Source organism: Poecilia reticulata, chromosome 10, assembly GCF_904066995.2.
Source record: "Poecilia reticulata chromosome 10, P_reticulata-male-v2, whole genome shotgun sequence".
NCBI lineage: Eukaryota > Metazoa > Chordata > Actinopteri > Cyprinodontiformes > Poeciliidae > Poecilia > Poecilia reticulata.
Window position 1 is genome coordinate 30,193,452 of NC_088839.1, and position 18,516 is coordinate 30,211,967.

General features: G+C 38.7%; 1 protein-coding gene across 20 annotated transcripts in view; it reads right to left on the minus strand.

Moving 5' to 3' along the window:
• prom1a (prominin 1a) overlaps positions 1-17,888 on the minus strand; it is a 64,759-nt gene extending 46,871 nt beyond the window's left edge. For 6 of the 20 annotated variants that reach the window (XR_001777008.2, XR_534750.3, XR_534749.3 and 3 more), the window contains exon 1: positions 17,118-17,886. Coding sequence is in view for 3 of the 20 variants with exons in the window: in XM_008421100.3 (XP_008419322.2) it covers positions 17,118-17,346 (229 nt within the window). In the remaining 17 variants the exon portion in view is untranslated. Of the gene's footprint in view, positions 1-17,117 lie in introns of all 20 variants that reach the window. The other 14 variants (XR_001777006.2, XR_001777005.2, XR_534746.3 and 11 more) reach the window with 8 other exon arrangements.
• Positions 17,889-18,516: the final 628 nt, after the last annotated feature.

Consider the following 18,516-nt stretch of genomic DNA (forward strand, 5'->3'; position numbering starts at 1 on the left):
ATAGTATTTGCCAAATGGTTATAAAGGATGGTGCTCCACAGCGGCAGCAGCCCCAGCGGCCCCAGCCCAGCGGCCCCAGCGGCCCCAGCGGCCCCAGCCCAGAGGCCCCAGCAGCCCCAGCAGCCCCAGCCCCCCCAGCCCAGTGGCCCCAGCGGCCCCAGGCACCTTGTCTTCTTGGATGGGCTGTACTGAAACAAAATTTTGTTGTGCTACAATAACAATAAAATCATTCTGATTCTGATTATTTCAAGAAAAAATATGCTAATCTTTAATCTTCATTCTACAGCCTTTCATCTACAGGAAAACAGAAAATGTTTAATTTGAATCAGTGTTGAATATTTTTAGCAGTAGATCTGTGCAGTAGAACACAATGTACTTAAAAATATAACTTTTTCAAAATTAGATATCTAATTTTAAACAGGGAAATTATTCTCTGGAGTTTAAGGATTTGCTGTAATCTTCTAACAAGCAACCAGCATCATTGTTCACTAAGTTACTTAAATACATCATGAAGAAAAACTAAGTGATGCATTTCTGAAACCTGAAATATCTTCTGTCTCCTATAGAAACGCCTGCACTCCTGTGGTATCACAATGAAGCATTTCTAACAGCGCTGCTTGAGGTGTCAATAGAAGAAAGGTGCTAAAAGCTTTCAAGGAGCAGGTCTTCATCCTTCCACCTGTTGCTATGCAACAAGAGGTTCACTTTTGGATAATAGCTTTGGCATTCCTCTGTTTTACTAGAAAGTTCAACACACAGTGAGAAAGAGAAGAATCATGGCCTAAGGATTGATATCCTGTACTTAAGGATAGGGGTTAATATTTAATCCTTTTGGGTGATTACAGCGAATCCTTAACCTCAAGAGAATAATTTCGCTGTTTATAAGAAGAGAACATGAGAAGTGGGCATCGAAACGCATGTTCCCTTAAAATGGCCAACATGTAGCTCAGATTATTAAATACAATCTGTTTTTTTCTTAAGGTACCAGAGCTCCTAACAATGTTGTGGTCTGAAAACAGAACAAAGGTTAAAAAAAATATCTTGGGCCTGGATACCCCAGCAGACAGATCAAGATTTAACCTTCTTAATTCCATATTCCAGTTTTGTTTTTTAACTGATGCAGAACAGATGCTTTTGTTCCAATGATATGAAGCATCAAGGCGAAGGGACGACGGTAAGTTGTGTTGGTGATGTTTTCTTCTTTTCTCTGCTGCTGTTTATCCTGCCACATAATTAAATCAGATAATATGCAACTTATCAAAGATAAAACAGACAAAAGCATTTGATTAGACTTTCAATATTGGGGTAGAGATAATGAAAATGAATTTGATCAAAATTATGAGGAAACTTATCAGAATTACTAGTAATGCTCATATATTTGCTGGCACGCCGTTTGACTGAGGAAAAAATATCAGTTAAATCATATTGAAAGTTATAATTTCAGTACAGAAAAAAACAGCTGCTGTTTAGTTTCTTCTTCCTTTTCCTGTTACAGTTAATGTTCCAGATAAAAGATAGCAAGATTGTGTGTGCATGGGTGTGTGAGAGAGAAAAGAGAGCCTCAGGGGCTGAATGTTCGTGTCAACGGCGACTTCCCATGAGCCTGCCTGAAAAACAGCTCCGCACAGGACAAACACTGTTACCACAGAGTCTGTATCTATGGAGAGACAATGTGACTTTGCTTTTCAGTGGAAGACACACAATCAAAGTTACTGTAGAGAGATTTAATTTAAAGTTGCCAACATTGGCTTTAATGACTCAGTAACAATGTTCCCACCGCAAGCATGAGAAGACCTACTTCTCTCCTAACAAAACAATAAAGCACTTATTTGTTTTACATAAAATAATTATGACATACATTAAAGTTTGTAGTTGTAACAAAAAAATAATGTGGAAAGGTTGAAGGGATATAAAGACTTTTACTGTATGTACGGGAGAGGTTTTCATGTAAACAGCTGAGTCTCTTGGCTAGATAAGCAGCTGGAGTCTCTCTGAATTTCATTCCCATCAGATGAAGCCATGAGTGAGAAACACACAGAACAAAGAAACAGCTTCTTTACCCGTGTCTTAAATACGTCCTGATGCCCAATTGCAGTTTTCACAATGCACTGGTAGAAATACGGTGCGATCGGCGTGTTAATAAAGTTAACGATCTCCCCTCATGTGAAAGTCACACTGATGAGGAGAAACGGTTGGCAGGGTGTGTGTGAGAGCACTCAAGCAATCACATGAAGATAAAAATAAATCTGGGATGCATGGCAGCAGGACAGACAGTAATAAAGCATGTTATACTGCACAGGGGCTCCATGTAATCCTGACTGCTCACTTTAAGAAATGGCGCCATAAATCAAGTGTTCTGGGGCTAGGGTGAGTTTGTTTGGCTCTACTTTCTAAATCTACTTCTTTGCATGCATGTCAAGGCAGCAGATTAGAGCCTGTTCTGTAATAAATATAAATATGTATTATAAAAAAGGGAGGAGGGGAACTGAAAAATCATTTTCACGTTTGCGTTTTGTTTGGCTGCTCTTTCACCCCTCAGTAAAGGAGCTGAGGTCTGTGTGGTGACCGGATTGGCTCTGCAGCCAGACCAAGTAAACAAAACCCAGATTATCATCAGCTAATGAAGGCTGAAGCCCTGCCACAGAGGTGACAGTGAAAGACAAGACTAGTGACCTGCACAGTGTGGAGAGTGAGCAATCAGAGGAAACCACCTGGACACCCACTGGATGACAAACAGCATTAAAAAGGGCCAAATTATATTTCAGCTGATGCTATTATCCATATATATGGAGTATTCCAAAAAAAAAAAACTGACATAATTATGGTGTGGGTGTGCTCAGATTTTATGATTCTCAACCAGGAAGTTAAGATTCACAACAGCTATAGCATAATAGTGCCATGGGAGCAGAAGTAGAAAAAATATGAATTTATACGTAGATGCTTTTGAAGAAGGCAGCTGCTGCTTCACAGTGCAGCTGAGCTGCTTGGAAAATAATCAGAACACATGAGTTTGACCTCAGGCCACTGCATGACAGATCATTTAAAAATAGTCTATTATGATACAAACGTATTATGAGTTCTAATATGTTTGTGGTGAATTTTAGCTCCAGGGACAAATGTGTGAGAAATTTTGAAGGAAGTAAGACGATTTCTTCAAAATGTTTAACTGCCTTCTCAGCATAAAAATATATTATTTTTCCAAAATCACCATGAACTTCTAGAAACTGCTATGGAAAAACAGAACAGCCAATAATGGCTGCCAGCAAAGATTTTGGTCAAAGACAAAAAGGAGAGAGAGATTGTTTTTAAACCATGTGTTGTATCTGTGTGGGCTGGATTTTAAAAGCTTCTTAGAATATAATATGCAGCACATGCCCAGTATTGCTTCCTGTCTGAGAAACCACAAAACAGTACAGAGCTTCTTTAATGCAGCTTTCTGCATGTTTTACTCTGTCAGGCCCATTTGCATAAACCTCAAATGTTCTTCAAGATTGAGAGCAGATGGTTAATATCACTGAAGAAAACCTAAGTTTGCTAAAATGTTGAGCCAAGCTAATGTTCCACCTCAGGTCACCACACGACAGATAACTTAGAAATAGTCAATTATGATATGGAATATAATCCGGAGCACATATTACACTTATCACATACTAAATTACATTTTAATTTTCACTCCATTAAAAGTACACTTCTGTTGAATGATTTCTTTTTTGTTTCTTTTTATCAATCAATCAATCAAATTTTATTTGTATAGCACATTTCAGCAGCAAGGCATTTCAAAGTGCTTTACATAATTAACATAAAAACAGGATGTGACATTGAATAAACAGTGAGAAATAAAAAGAAATTAAAAACTTACCATTATTTCTTTGCTCAGATCCAACATCCTGATGTAAGACAGAACTTCCTGTTTCATGATGTCACTGATTGCATCACTGAGTACAAACCAATTGGAGGGTTTACTGTTTTAATCATTATTTATTTTGTTCAAAGTAACAATTTGAGCTTCCATGTATGTATATCTATTGGAAATCATTTTGATGTGTAAGTGATTCAATTAATAATTGTATTTCTATTGTCTGGTTTAATCCATTCTTTAATGACAACTTCAGACGCATTATTGCGAGACAAGAATCCGTCATTTCCATTCTTAAGAAAACTGGCAGAAAATGAAGATCTCTATGAATAAAATCCACCAACAAGAAACTCAAAATGTCTGTTAATGATGTTTTCCTACCATCATCTTTGTTTACATTATAAATGGGAAGCAACAACATCTAAGGATCTTGAAAGGGAATGTAAACAGTGATTTTAAACTGCTCTGCCTACATAGACACAAAGATTAGCAGATATGATGTCCTATCTCAACAAATGACACTTAATCACTTGCTTTTAACATTTCTAGAAATCTTATTATTTTATAAATAAGTTTCAAAATCTTTGACAGTGTAATTCTGCTCTGATGCACAACTCCTAAGATTTCTGTATTTTGTTGTTGCTGAACTCTTATTGGCATCATTTACGCACAGTGGAGATGATATGTTTTGCTTCTCTCTAATGAAAATTAAATATTTACATTAAAAATGTCTTAATCGACTGCATTTCATTCACAAGAACTTTTTCAGGGAAATGTAAACACTGGAATGTACTTAGAGAAGATCAAAGGAAAGAACAAAGCAGATATACTCAGATGTAAATGTTACGTGTTTTGGCATTTATTCACAAAATTCTGATTTTCACAGAATTTTAATCTGTTCAGCTACAGATGAAATAATTCAGCTTTTTTCCCCTCAAGATAAAGCCAAACAACCTGGTTCCTTCAGTAAGGCAGAAGCCATGTAAGCATATTCATAGCCCAGTGGTTCACTAAGGATTAATCCTGCTTCCCACTGTTGAGTATTCCTGCAGCTTGTCAGTTTGAGATAAACTGGACTCTCCTAAAATCCCGTATGAGTTTTCACACAGCCAGCTTCCTGTGAGACATCCCTCTCAGTTAAACAGAAACTGTCGCTGAGTGAAGGCAGCAAGGACCTCATGGACATGTCTGACAGGAAGCAGCAAGAGCAGAAAGAGATGGACTCTTCAGAGTAAAGTCGTTGTGTCCGGCGTTGGCAGGTTGACCTCTTATCAAAACACATCTGCAGCTGAAAATCACCATGTCCCTGAAGTTGATTCATAGCGGGCTCCGCTGCTCTTACCGATGAAGCGGAACAAAGCGACAGAGAATGCATGACTTGACATCTATTTAGCAGGCCTGGGTCGCTTGCTTCGTCTCACCCTCGCCTCTCCTGCTTGGCTTCCCAAGCCTGACCCAAATATGACGTTCCCGAATGAACCGGAGCAGCACCCGGGAAAGTGACAGCTCTTTCCCCAGCAAACTCCTCCAATTTCTGTCTGTTTTTTATTCCTTCTCCTTTCTGTGGATTAGAAAAGCTCAGCTGATACACGCACAGCTATTCTGGAAGAAATGATCTTTTGATTAGCTTTGATTTTTCTTCTGTACTTTCAGTCAGTAAATGTTCTCATCAACTCTCGATAAAGTAGCAGTGAGCTTAAGCTGATGGTGACATTATTGTATTTCCTTAAAGTCTTTACTTTATCTTAATGCTGAGGCTCTTTTCTTGCCTTACTTGGTCTGCTAATATGGTAAAAATATATATATCTTTCCAAATAAGATCCATAACTCTTTCCTCATAATCTAAAAGCTGCAAGTTCACTATATTGAGTTACCCTTTTCATATGAAAATCCTCAGACAGCTGTCTATGCAGAACTGCAGGTTTAAAGGCTTTACAGTTCAGGTCAGGTTACATTATGAGGACCTCATCTGATTTCTTTTTCCTGTGTTCAACCAGATAAAACCCCATTGAGATCTAGAGCAAAGCGACAGGTTCATATTTTAAAGGGAACCTGGGCAGAAAACTACAACACATGACAAACTGGTTAGACAAAAGTAAAACAGATGAAAACCTGCTTTACAACAAATTACAAAACAGTTAAAAAATATTCTTGACTGAAATCTAAAGTGTGTAATTATTTGCAGATGTTGAAATCTGTTATGTGTTATAACCTGATAACGTGTGTTTAATTATGATTATGATGTAATGATACATGTGATCCCTGAAGTAACAGCGTGTGTAGTTTGATGGTAGTCTGGATGCCCTTGAGAAGTTCCCAAACTCTCTACTGGCAAGAGAGACACTCCAAAAACTGCATGTGAGTCACAACAGGGGGTCTAGGAGCCTGGATAACAGCTCATTATGTATTCTCTTTTGAAGGCAGAAAACATATCCAACTGGAGTTTCAAATTCAGGAATATTGTGAGGACTGAGAATTGTCTACTTCTCTATCGCTGGAATTTAAATATGGTAAATGGACTGAACTTATATAGCAATTTGGGCTTAAGCCCAGGGGCACGGAAACATGTGGCAAGACGATGCAGTAATGATTATGTTCAGATATTGTGTTTACAAAAAGTAAGAACTGAAAGTACATATCTGAAAATTAAGATAAACTTTAACCTGTTTTATTTAATCTCTTTGTTTAATTATTTTTCGGTCCAGAGCCTGACAGGCAGTATGAAGAGCAAACCCCCCAGACTGCACAGGTGCAAAACACCTATGCAGCTTAGGTATAGCAAGATGTACTGTAATCTGATTTTGTGACCTAACTTTATCATCAATGATGTTCACCACCTTGAAAGTCTCATACTGTTTATACTGCTCACACTTTTTCCCTAAATCTCCTGCAAGCCAGACTGCTCTGCTCCAACAGGGAGTTGAGTTTTTTGGTTCTCCCAGTAAAGCAGAGCTGACGTTTCTTTTAGAGGAATGTGAGTGGACAGATACAGCTGCCCCGTCTGTAGTAAACTCACATCTTGCTCCTGAGGATGTTTGCATGTGAAGGTTGTTGCTGCAGTGACAGCGGGAGTAACTTTTTTATCTCTCTTTTTGAAGTGACAGTGATTTTTTGGCCATCATATTTTTTTTAGATTCTAGTCAACCATGTGGAAATGAAACTTTAAAAAACAGCTCTCCTGATTCATGCATGTATATCTTTGCTTTCAGTGATTTTTTTCTTTACATCTGCCCATGTTGTCTTTTTCGGAGCCTTCAGAAAGACCCCAGACATGTGGATCCATTTCTAGGGATCCACCAGGTATTATAGGGCTGTTATGTGAATTCAAAGAGCTGCAGCTGCAAGCAATGAATTAAAGTGCTGTACCGTCGTTCTTTTTGTGTTTTCAAAATGGAGCTTGATCGTTACCACGAATCTGATGCAGCAGCTTGTGGCTTAAATGCAAGACAAACCTTTCTGATGAAAACATCTGTGTGTTTCCTCACTCAACAATATGAGATGCCTCTGACTTTATAATGAAAAAATGACTCAAAGATCAATTTTTGTCCAGCCAGGATTAAACTAACTATATCCAGAGAGCATGGAGGAAATATGTGCAGTTTCCTGACTAAAAGATTGCTTTTTTTTCCTCAGACTGAAATTCAAATATGATTGTTTTACAGAAGAATAGAAATGAATATATTACATTTAAAAAAGTGATCAATGTGCACAAGTCTGGTTTCCTCTTCCAGCTTTAGTCATAAGTGGATGTGGACACTTCCTTGCTTAGTTATTTAAATATGAAAAGGTCACTTACACCACAACTAAATGGACGTGGCAATGAACACAGGAGAAATGAAGCACAATTTTACTGAATGTGACATTTTGATGTGACACATAGGCCATGTTTTGAGTCATTCAATCCTGCGTGGAAATGACCGGGACAGAGACGCAGATGGTGAGCGATATGTTGTCAGTTTGCTTGAACAGCTTCTGAAAGCCAAAAGCAGTGTATGACAGCCATCATCTGTTGCCAGAATGAAACTAAATGATCACTTAATGCCTTTTCTTTTCTTTGTGTCAAATTTTCACCTCATCACCACAAAATAAATTTTTGTGCACAACCTTTGGACATGACTGCAATTACTCTAAAATCCAGAATTTCAATATGTTTTGTAAGATAACTGGTAAAATCACACAATAAGACAAAAAACTTCAGTTTCACCTCATGGCCCTACATTTACATGTTGTTTACATTGGGATCAACAGCTTCCCAATCATTCTGTGTTTTAATGGAAGGGCAAAGTGGAAGAGGTGGGAAAAACAAAGCTGCTGTGCAAATACGCTGACAAATGCACCTATTTTCTTTGCCAGATTTCTTTGGTTGCATAGAAAACTGTGTTATGTTTATATTTAGCATTATATTTGTATGGCATGTTTATCACTAAAATACTAAAACAGTTACTAATATGTACTACCTGGTGTATTCTGATGGGTATTAATGTTTTGACACTCATGGCCCACAAAAGCTGTGCACACTGTGAATCTCTCCACCCAGCCGTTGTTTTTACCCACTTAATCAGTGAAGGTTTGTCGGTGCAGCTGGCGCTCATTTCCAGCAGTCATAAGCAGCAGGGTTAACCCTGGACAGGTCACCCAACTATCACTGGACAGCACAGAGACGTACAATACAGACAACCATGAACTGACACACTTACACCTAAGGATAATTTAATGTAACCAGTGAAACTAAAATGTGTATCTCAATTTTGGAAAAATTGAGAAAATTGCTGTATCTCAATTTTGGAAAAATTGAGATACAGCAGAGGCAACAGTTTACCTGTTCAACCTGCACCTGATTGGCCATTATGCAGTATTGCTGATGGTGTAAGTTACTGTAGAAAATGTTGGTATGAATAGTATTTGTGTTTTTGTTGTTTTGCTGTTTTGTGTTATTATTCCATATATCATTCAGTCTTAAGTATTTTTGGGATGTGCTGTGAGTTTTTGTATGCATTTGAAAACACACATAAGTATGAAAACACTTTAAATGCATTGTTCAATTTATCAGCAGAATAGTTTAATAACATTGCAAGACAGGGAAAATAAACCCGTTTTTTTGTTTACCCTGTAAAAGCCTTTTAATGATATACTTTATGTGTAAATAAAGAAAGAGGCAAACAATTCAGAGAGTTTGCAGATCTGCTATTCACCTGTCAAAGCCTACTTAGCTCTGTGCTGTGGTGACGCGTTGCCTCTGGCTTTATGTTGGAGGCAAGTAAGAAAATGTGTCCTTAAGCTTCACTCTGCCGAGGGCGATCACTGTCAGTACGACATGTCACCATGTGACAGCTGGAAACCGCAGCACTGGAACCGTTTGCGTCACATTCTGCATGCAGATGCTGCTGCAGTATAACTGGACTAAGGATAATGTACAAATGTACAGTCAGTTCATCAAAAGTCTGCCCTTTCCTATTTTACAAATGCAAAATACATTTTATATCATTCAGGGTGGATGGATTAAATTTCAAATGATCCAGTAAAAGCCCTGCATTCTTTTATACAAGTTAAATCCTTGTTAGGGATTTAACCTGAACATAGACCTTTAGCTGACCTCCTGTTGGTCAACAAACTCAAGTTACAACAGCCGTAAAGAAACCTCCACCACTCTGAAATCAGCATGTTTGATACCTGAGAATAAGAAAAGGTGACAGAGTGGCAGGTGATTTGTGTGGGTTGTGGGAATGTCATGACTGTGTGTTATCTGCTAATGATGCTAAGGTTGGCATCTCAGTCTGAGTTTCTGACTGGTGCTAAGCTAAAGAGCTATTTTACAGTTCCAAACCGTTTCAACTGTATTTGATCAACTCTGGTTGAAAAGGTAAAATAGATAGACTATGCTCAGGTTTTTATGTAAAATTAAGTTTTATATTTGATAAGATCTGCTTTTACAATATTTTTCTTTGTGTGGTTGTTCATTGTGTCATTTTAATTTGAACTTCATCAGACTCCAATATGAACAGACTGTAAAACCAGAAGTGAGCTGCACATACAGACCTGCTGCTTAGAGAAGTAAACATGGATGATGCACATCCCAGCTGGAGTCTATCAGTTTTGAAATTGATACAATTATGACTGATTATGGATTTAGAAGCTGATCTAGCAACAATTTTAATAACTACTGAACTGAAGTGACTGAATAATATTCTAAGGAAGTGTCTTGTTAGTCAAGCTCCAAGGCTGTTCATTCCTATCTTGCCACAAACAAACCAACAGAATCGCTGAGTCGTGTTCAGACACACAGCACTGTCTGATAAATCCAGCTTCTCTAATTTCAGCGTGTTGGTGCAGCGCCGCCGCACATGACTCCAGAAAAAACACAGGACTGAAGCTGTGACAAGATGCACAGCGACATAGAGACAACTTGCACTGGCACAGATTTTCATTGAAGCTGAAGGTTTTTATCTGCCAAAGAATTTTTACTTCTCTTTAAAAATGTGGCACTTCGGTTTTTAAGATTTTCAGAAAGAGTTGTGGTTTGTGGTTTGACTAGCTTACAGTCATGATAACGTCTCAGGACTGAAAAGTCTTCCTCCACACAAACAGTTGCATTTTCTCTATTTGTGCCTTCGTAGGTTTGTTTGCAGTCGTCTAGCAGCTAAAAATGCATCAATTATTCAATCAATTTCAAGACTTTGGGGAATATTTCCCTATCTGTCAAAATGCCAAATAGTAATTTACATTACAATAATAATGGTATATTGGAACAGCAGAGCTTCTTTTCATTAGACACACAGGATATAAAGGTGGCGTGTTGAGATATCGACGCCATCTGAATTGTAAAGTTAGGCCTCTGTGGGGGATCTTCAAAGGCCCTGATGATAATCTCCCCAGATGTTCCTGCTGCTCAGGAAATCTCTAATTAGAAACATTTTCACCAGAAGGCAGAGAAATATTGCAATAATGTCTCACGACTCACTTTTGTTCTGAATTTCGCCCTCTCCAACAGAGATGCTTCATTGTGTCACCATCTTACACGCTGTATTCCACTTTGCTCAAGGACACTTCAGCCCAGCAGATGTTTGCTGTCCAGAGGCTCGAGCTGCAACCTTCCAGTTGGAGGACAGTCTCTGTTATCACTGTTGCAGTATGCTGCTGTCTGACACCGCCCACAGCATCGCCCGGCCACCGCTGTGTACCGCGAACTACCTGTGGGCGCATGCAGATTACTCTCTGGCTCAGGCTTTTATTCTGCTTTTTTCCAGTGAAGATAAACCTTAAAGAGAGGGCAGGCTCTGAGGAGTTCAAGGTCAGAGCCCTGCAACCAAAAAAAGAAAAAACACACACAACCTTATCTGCTTTTCTCAAATTTTTTAGGAGATTTTAGCTTTTAAAATATAGTGTATATATATTTATTATACAGATGGTGAAGCATGTAATTGTCTTGAAATATTTATTTTCCCTACAAAAAAGCTAAAATACTGCGAATGCAGCTTAATCCAGAACTACTCATTAATTATGCTTCTAATTTGACTCTTATGTAATTTAATCCACAACAATCATATTAATAGGCTTCTGTCAGCAATAATCAGCAGAAATAATCACACTATGTTTTAAATTGGTTGAGCAACATGCATACAATACACAAATAATGTGACTGGTAAGGAGCCAAGACAGATGGAGCACAGGAATTCAGGATGAAAATCATGAATAATAAGGAAACTGCGATGTAGCTTATCGCATATCTGTATCTGAAACTCAAAATCAGAGGATATTCAGGCTCCTGTTATTCTAAAGAACCTGATGTTCTGCCTTACAGACAGGTACAACAGTCCTGTGCTCAGGCACTGTGGAAAAATGTCTCTACAGCTATTTTCTTCCGGTTTTTTCCAAAGAACACAAAGTCCTAGAGCAGAAAAAAACATCTCCATTATTTTTTTTAATCATTATTATCAATCTGAAGCAACCCATTACTATTTGGCATGTCTGTCTGTTTATGTGCCTGAATGTAATTCATAATTTTGTTGAAATCAATAACAACCACCTGTTCCAGGAATGGAGCAAAATGCTAATAAACACATAAGAATTTACTTTTTAAAGAGCTGAACTGAAGGTATCCGACTGACGTTCATTTATGGTATAATTTGGAGGTAATTTGTGGTATTAATATATATTTTTTCTTATCAAAAGCTTCTTATTCACAGCCACTTTTTAGATGTCTCAACACTTTTCTGCAGTGCTGATACGCAGGAGGGAGAGAAACAGGATCACGATGGGTCAAACACTATTTCCATAATGGTCAAATTAAAGTTGCTTCAGAGTAAACAATGATAGATGATTGGCCCTTGGACTGTTATTCTAACCCATTTCCTTTGAAGGTGACAGTCGGGGTCAGATAGTTTAGAATTTGACACAATTGGGTATTAAATTTAAATATGATACAAAACATTCTTTTCCATCTTTAAAAATGGAAAAGTATGGAGTATTCATGCATCTGGGTGTGAATAAGTTTGACTGTGGAAAGCTTGTGGAGCCAGTTGTGATTTAAGGAACTCATTAAAACCTTTTGTTTAATCATTCCTCCATGCAGAAACAATGATTTAAATGTTCTGTCAAAAGCAGAGAATTAATATGGTATTTAAGGTCCATGATAATTGGATTGAAACTTCTCATCTGTATTGTAAAACTCATGAAACCGTTTTTATAAAAATGATATGCCTGGATTCTCCTCTTCAAATTGATGGTTGCACATTCATCATGTGGGAATTTCCAGCACAACTGAGATTTATTACTTATATTACGAATTTTATCCTTTATTAGTGTCTCTTTCTTAGACCATATAAAAGAAAAAATAAAATCCCAGCTATTTTTCATTCCTAGTAATGCATCTCATAAAGTCCTTTATATTTATCTTTGTTCCTGCTTAGAAATCATTTCAAGTGTTTTAGTTTCTTGAATCTTTTCTGTGTTGTCCTCTGAACATCAAACCTTTTGAAATGAGAGTTAAACAGCAAACTTGCTGTGACACCTGGCTGAATAAATTTACCCAAAAGCACTGCTCTGATGACAGACACCCTGTAGCCCTGGAGACTGTAACTTTCTTTGAATTAGCGCCAGATATTCCCCTCATCCTCCTGTGGTTTGAATTCTATGTAAACCTGATTTAGCGACGAGAGGGAACAGAGACACTAATGAGAACACGCTTTTCAACAGGGACCTGCAGCCTGGTGGTGACTGGAGTGTCTCCCACAGGGATGAGATGATAAAGACGGAGCTTAATGCACATCTGTTGTCAAGTGGAGGCTGACTTACAGAGAGATTAACTTTAAGACATGAGAAACTGAATTAAAGAAACCAAAACCACATGAAATGCAACGTCTATATTAATTATTTCTACCATCAAAACTATTTATGGGGGAAACAATTTTTTAACCAGAGTATGTTGCAGTTTTTATGTATTTCATGTCACAACCTGAAATTTGTCTTTTTCGATAATACAGCAACATAAAACTGAACCTCACTAAAAGGCTTATTTACATATAAATCTGAAATATGTGAAGTAATTTGCCAAATTTACAATTATGCATGCATGCTACAGGTGGTTCCAGCTCACCATCACTTCCTTTCAGGTTGGTACCTGCTGCTAATGCAGACCAAAAATTAAAACAAAATTACTGTTTACTGTACAGCAAAGAGAAAAACAACCTTCAGAGGCTATTTATGCTTTTTAGTCCGTTAGGAATCCAAAGTAAATACTTTGATATGTAGAAGGTGACAATACTAAAATCTTGCTGTAGTTTTGGATAAAGGAGATCATACAAACGTTTCAATTTGGTAAGTTTCCAGGTTGAAGTACAAAATCAAAGCTAAACCCCAAAAGTACTCCGAAAAAGTAAAGATCTTTTATAGTTCTACTTACTTCTAGCGATTTTGGAAAGAACAATTGGAAAGATTTCAACTTAGAGACGTGTAATAGTCCACAAGGTGGGACGTTGGGAGCATGAATACATAAAGCATGTGAGCATGTGTTGGACACATGCTAACCACAGTAACTGATTTACTTTGAGCTCTTTACAGAAACTCCTGTCATTATGTCGGTTCATAAAAGAAGTTTTTCGCTGATGTCTGGAACCAAAGCAGTTGTCCAACAATGACTTGGCTTTCTGTGCTGCACAAGAAGTGTGTTACACACACATTATCTGGAAACAAGCGTCTGAACCCAAACGCTAGCCTGTTTTTTGAGGAAGCGAGGGATATCAGCAGCTGCTGTGCATGAGCAAACTGCAGAAGAAGACTAAACAATAAACAGTATTTAATACACAGCACCGCTCCTTTGTGTGACGTGGGAGTCCAGGGAGGGAATTTGTTGCTTCTCTGGTATTATCACCTCCTACGAGTTTGCAGACAGTTTAATAAAACAGTTACTCAACTAAACAATGTGTGCTGCAATTACTGAGAATGTGCTGATGCTAAATACACACTAAACATGACAGAACTCACCACTGGCTTAACTGGGAACAAACTTAATAAAACAGCTAAATTGAACAGCTGAATTTGATCAGCTAGTGACACGAACCAGAGCTGTTTAGTTTGTTTCAAGCAAACTCTGGATCTTTTCTTCTCTTGGGTTTGTTTTGACGTAAACACAAGCAATCAAACTAGAGAGCAGACCGGCAATATGTTTGTAAAGAACAAAAGCATAAGGAACTTTAATACATCTCAATCATTTGTTATACTGCTCAGATAATTACACCTGTAATCGTGCCCAGAAACACACAATGACATGATCAAATCCTGTTTTTCTACAAGCTGAGAACATATTTATATTTAGTTTACCCACACTGGACAAATCTGACCAATACACACACTGGTTTAGTTACAAGTTACCAAACTCATCAACTGATTCAGAGCAAAGTAAACAAACTGAAATGTGAAATCGTCCTTCCAGTAGGAAGGTTGGATGTTTACTGTTGGTGAGGTGATGAAAAATTGAAATCAGAGACAGTTAAAGAAGTCGTTAAAATGGAAACTGTATTATCTATGAATAGCATACATAGCGAGAAATGTCTGTAGATCATTTCGGCTGTGAGATTCTCAGCAGATGTCATGAGGGATGAACAGAGCAAAGCTGCTTAGATTTATCTGTTTGAGTTTTTATACAGTGCTATGCACTGTGCTAGTTTTGGAAATCGTGGTAGCTGTTTAAAAAATATCATCTATAATTACACACAGACAGCTGAACCATAATAATGTCAAAGAGTTAAAATGGTGGCTGTGATCATTTTGGTTTAAAATATTATTTCAGTCTTGTTTTACTGGGAATGTTCTCTAATACATACACTCTAGTGTTGCTGAAGCTGTTAACGTGACTGATTATGGCAGAAGACTGGAGAAAATATGTGGACGACTGCTTTTATGTATTCTTATTTTAAAGGAGAAACTGGAGCTAAAGTTGGTATAAACAGGTCAGAGTTGTGCAAAACACGATTCTCAGAAATTGACCAAAAAGTCAGAACCACTGCATCTCCAGTTTAAATTGTTAAAGAACAATTTTTAAAGACTGTTTAAAGAAGACACAAGAAAACCTTTTTTCATAACTGCAAATGGGTTTTCTTTTGACTTCACGTATTTCACAAATCAAGTTGGGGAGAAGTGGAAGAAGAGACCTACATACATCTTCTTGGCCTACATGTAAAACACTTTGTCGACATCCAACTTTGACCTGCTGTTGTATCAACTTTCCAGACCAGTCAGGTTTTCTGGCTCTAATCTGCTCTGCATCCTCAGAACCAGAACCAAACATGGAGAAGCAGCATTCATATTTTATACTCCTCAAAACCAAAACAAACTTCCAGAAAACTGCAAAAATGCTGAAACACTGAGTTCCTTTAAATCAAAGCTAAAAACCCACATGCTAAGATTTTCTTTAGAACCATAATAAATTGAACACCATTTGATGTCTGTCGATGATTTTGATGACGACATTTGACAAAATGTAATGCTTAGTGCTTGTTTCATAACTGATGACTGTATGATGTTTTTATGATGTAAAATACTTTGATCTGCCTTCTTGCTGAAACATGCTATGCAAATGAACTTGACTTTGTGCTGGTCTGTCACATAAAATCACAATACATTATACAGCAGTTTGTGGTTAGAACATAACATAGATGTAAAAGTTCAATGTTAATTAATACAGCTGAATGTTTTCATTAAAAATAATCCAAACATCAGAATAATGGAGATTTCTCACATGAGGTGTTTTTTTTTCTCCTTTTTTTACGTTCATATGGTAACACTTGATGTTTAATTTAATCGACTTCACCATGACAACCTTCTGTGAATTACAAAGGTAGAGCCATGAATGACTAAAACTTCAATGATCACAGGTCTGGCTCCTGCTGCGGATTTGGCCAGCTGCCCCCTGAAAGCTGGTGGCAAACTGGAAACTAAGGGGCCAACAACATATGGCGCAGAGGCTTATGGGATTACTCATTTAACAAGGTGACTTGGAGAGCTACTAATCTTCAAAATGTTCTAAAGGAGTATGGAGTCTGTGTGGGGCGCAGGGGAGCTGCCTCTTTTGAGGATCCTATACCCAATTAAACACAAACCTTTAAGTAGTCGTTTCTGAAATGCAGAGGTTGGCGCAGTGGAGCTTTCTGGGTGCAGCTCCAACTAAATTCTTTACACACACGTAAAAATGCTAAGCAGACCGACCGCAGAGCATCTGATTCTGACAACATGTAGGTGCGCTAATTGTAATCATCTTGACACAAAGTGCGCCGCAGGCATAAACACCACCTCCAAAGTGCGCTGCTGTGCGCACAGAACGAGACGCGCGCCGCCTAGATGGACGTCACACACACACACACACACACACGCACACACACACACACACACACACACACACACACACACACACACACACACACACACACACACACACACACACACACACACCAGCTGCAGATCAGAAAGTGCACTTATGTTCACGCAAATCGGTAATTAAAACAACACTAAGAGTAAAAACCTGTTTTATTAAACATTTGGGGTTTTGGCGCTGAAAAATGATGCAAATTGTTGAGCTTTCCAGAAATGTAAGGGGTTTGATTATCTTTCATATTTTGTTGCTAATTCAACTATCTCAATAAAAGAAGTCACCACAAGTTCACATAGCGCTTTGGGTTACTTTAAATGTTAAAGTTCTGCCAGTTGAAGCTGATTTTCTGGCAGCCCAAGGGGTTAAAATGCTCACGGAGACCGGACGACGGTGGCTTACCGTGGGGGAAAGCGTTGGGTTGCACCGCATGCAGAAAAGCGTGCACCAAGTGGAAGAGGATCCCTATGGGTCCGGGTTCGTAATGGGCCAGTGTCTCGTAAACTCCCGCAGGCACATAACCAAAATCCAACTTTCCCGGAGGTGGTAGTCTCCGCGGCTCTGTCTCCTGCTGGAGTTCACCGGACGCCCACAGCACCGACAGTAGCAGTAGTGTCCCGGACTTCCACATCGTGTCCAAGCCAAACCCCGATCTACCCTCAAGGTTCTAGATACTAAACTGGACGGTGGCGTTTCTTAAAAAGGAATTGATTCGAGATCAGTCTTAAAGCGCTCCAGTGGATGGACCGCAGCTCTTCAAGTACTGCTGCCCACGGAGCGACTCGTTCTGAGCATCCTACCCCGCGGTCCGGGGGGTCCCTGTCGGATGCACACCGGCTGATCTTCCCTCTACCGTGTCCGGTAGTGGATGCGCTCAGCCCCTAAGAGATGTGCGCGCCTGTCGCTTCGACTCCAGCATCTGCGCGTAAAGAGATGCGCTGCGTCACGGGAGCGGGCGGGGCCGTGCGCAGCCATCCAGACAGTGCAGAGGATGATCCAGAGAGAAGCGCTCCTCCTGCCGGGAAAAGGAGGCTGGATGAAGGGAGTGCTAGTACCAACAAGATGTAATTAAATCTACCTTTAAGTCACTTTCCATCTAATTTATTTACCAACGCTTATAACTACAGATTACTGTCAGAGCCGGCCCAAGGGATCAGCAAACTGAGTCCACCTACGACAGGGAGGCCCAGACAGCACTGCACTTGTCATTGGCGCTGTATTGAACCTCAGTGTTGATCGTAATATCCCGCCTATCCGCGGTTCGGAAGTCTGGGACTCACCTATTCATGGATTTTTCTATGAAACATAACTTCAATTGTTTTGTGGTAAATCTGCTTAGCTATTTTTCCATAGGGCATTTTTAAAATATTAAAAAGAAAATCTATTTTAGAAAGATGTAATATATTGGCACAATGCTTTGTAAAGCAGTATTGTGCTGATTGGATAAAGCAGAGGTAAAGAAGGCTGTAGATTCTGAGGTGGTGCTAAAATGGTTTCCACTGTGAATTTTAATGCAAAATGCAGGTATATTTCATGTGTGAACAATTAAAACAAGAAGTTCTAAGTTTTTTTAAAGAGGGTTTTAAGTATTTGTAGATTTTAGCCGTTTGTGGATAACTCTGTGGGAGACAGAGCCAGCAGGAAACAGAGACAGCAGGATCTTAAAAAATGAGTTACATTTTATAATCATTTATGACCAAAATACTTTTCAGGTGTTCAGATGTTTTAGGACTGAAGACTCCACCTAATTGTACCTCTCAGTTACAAATGTTCAACCATTGAAGAGGAACGAATGCAGTAT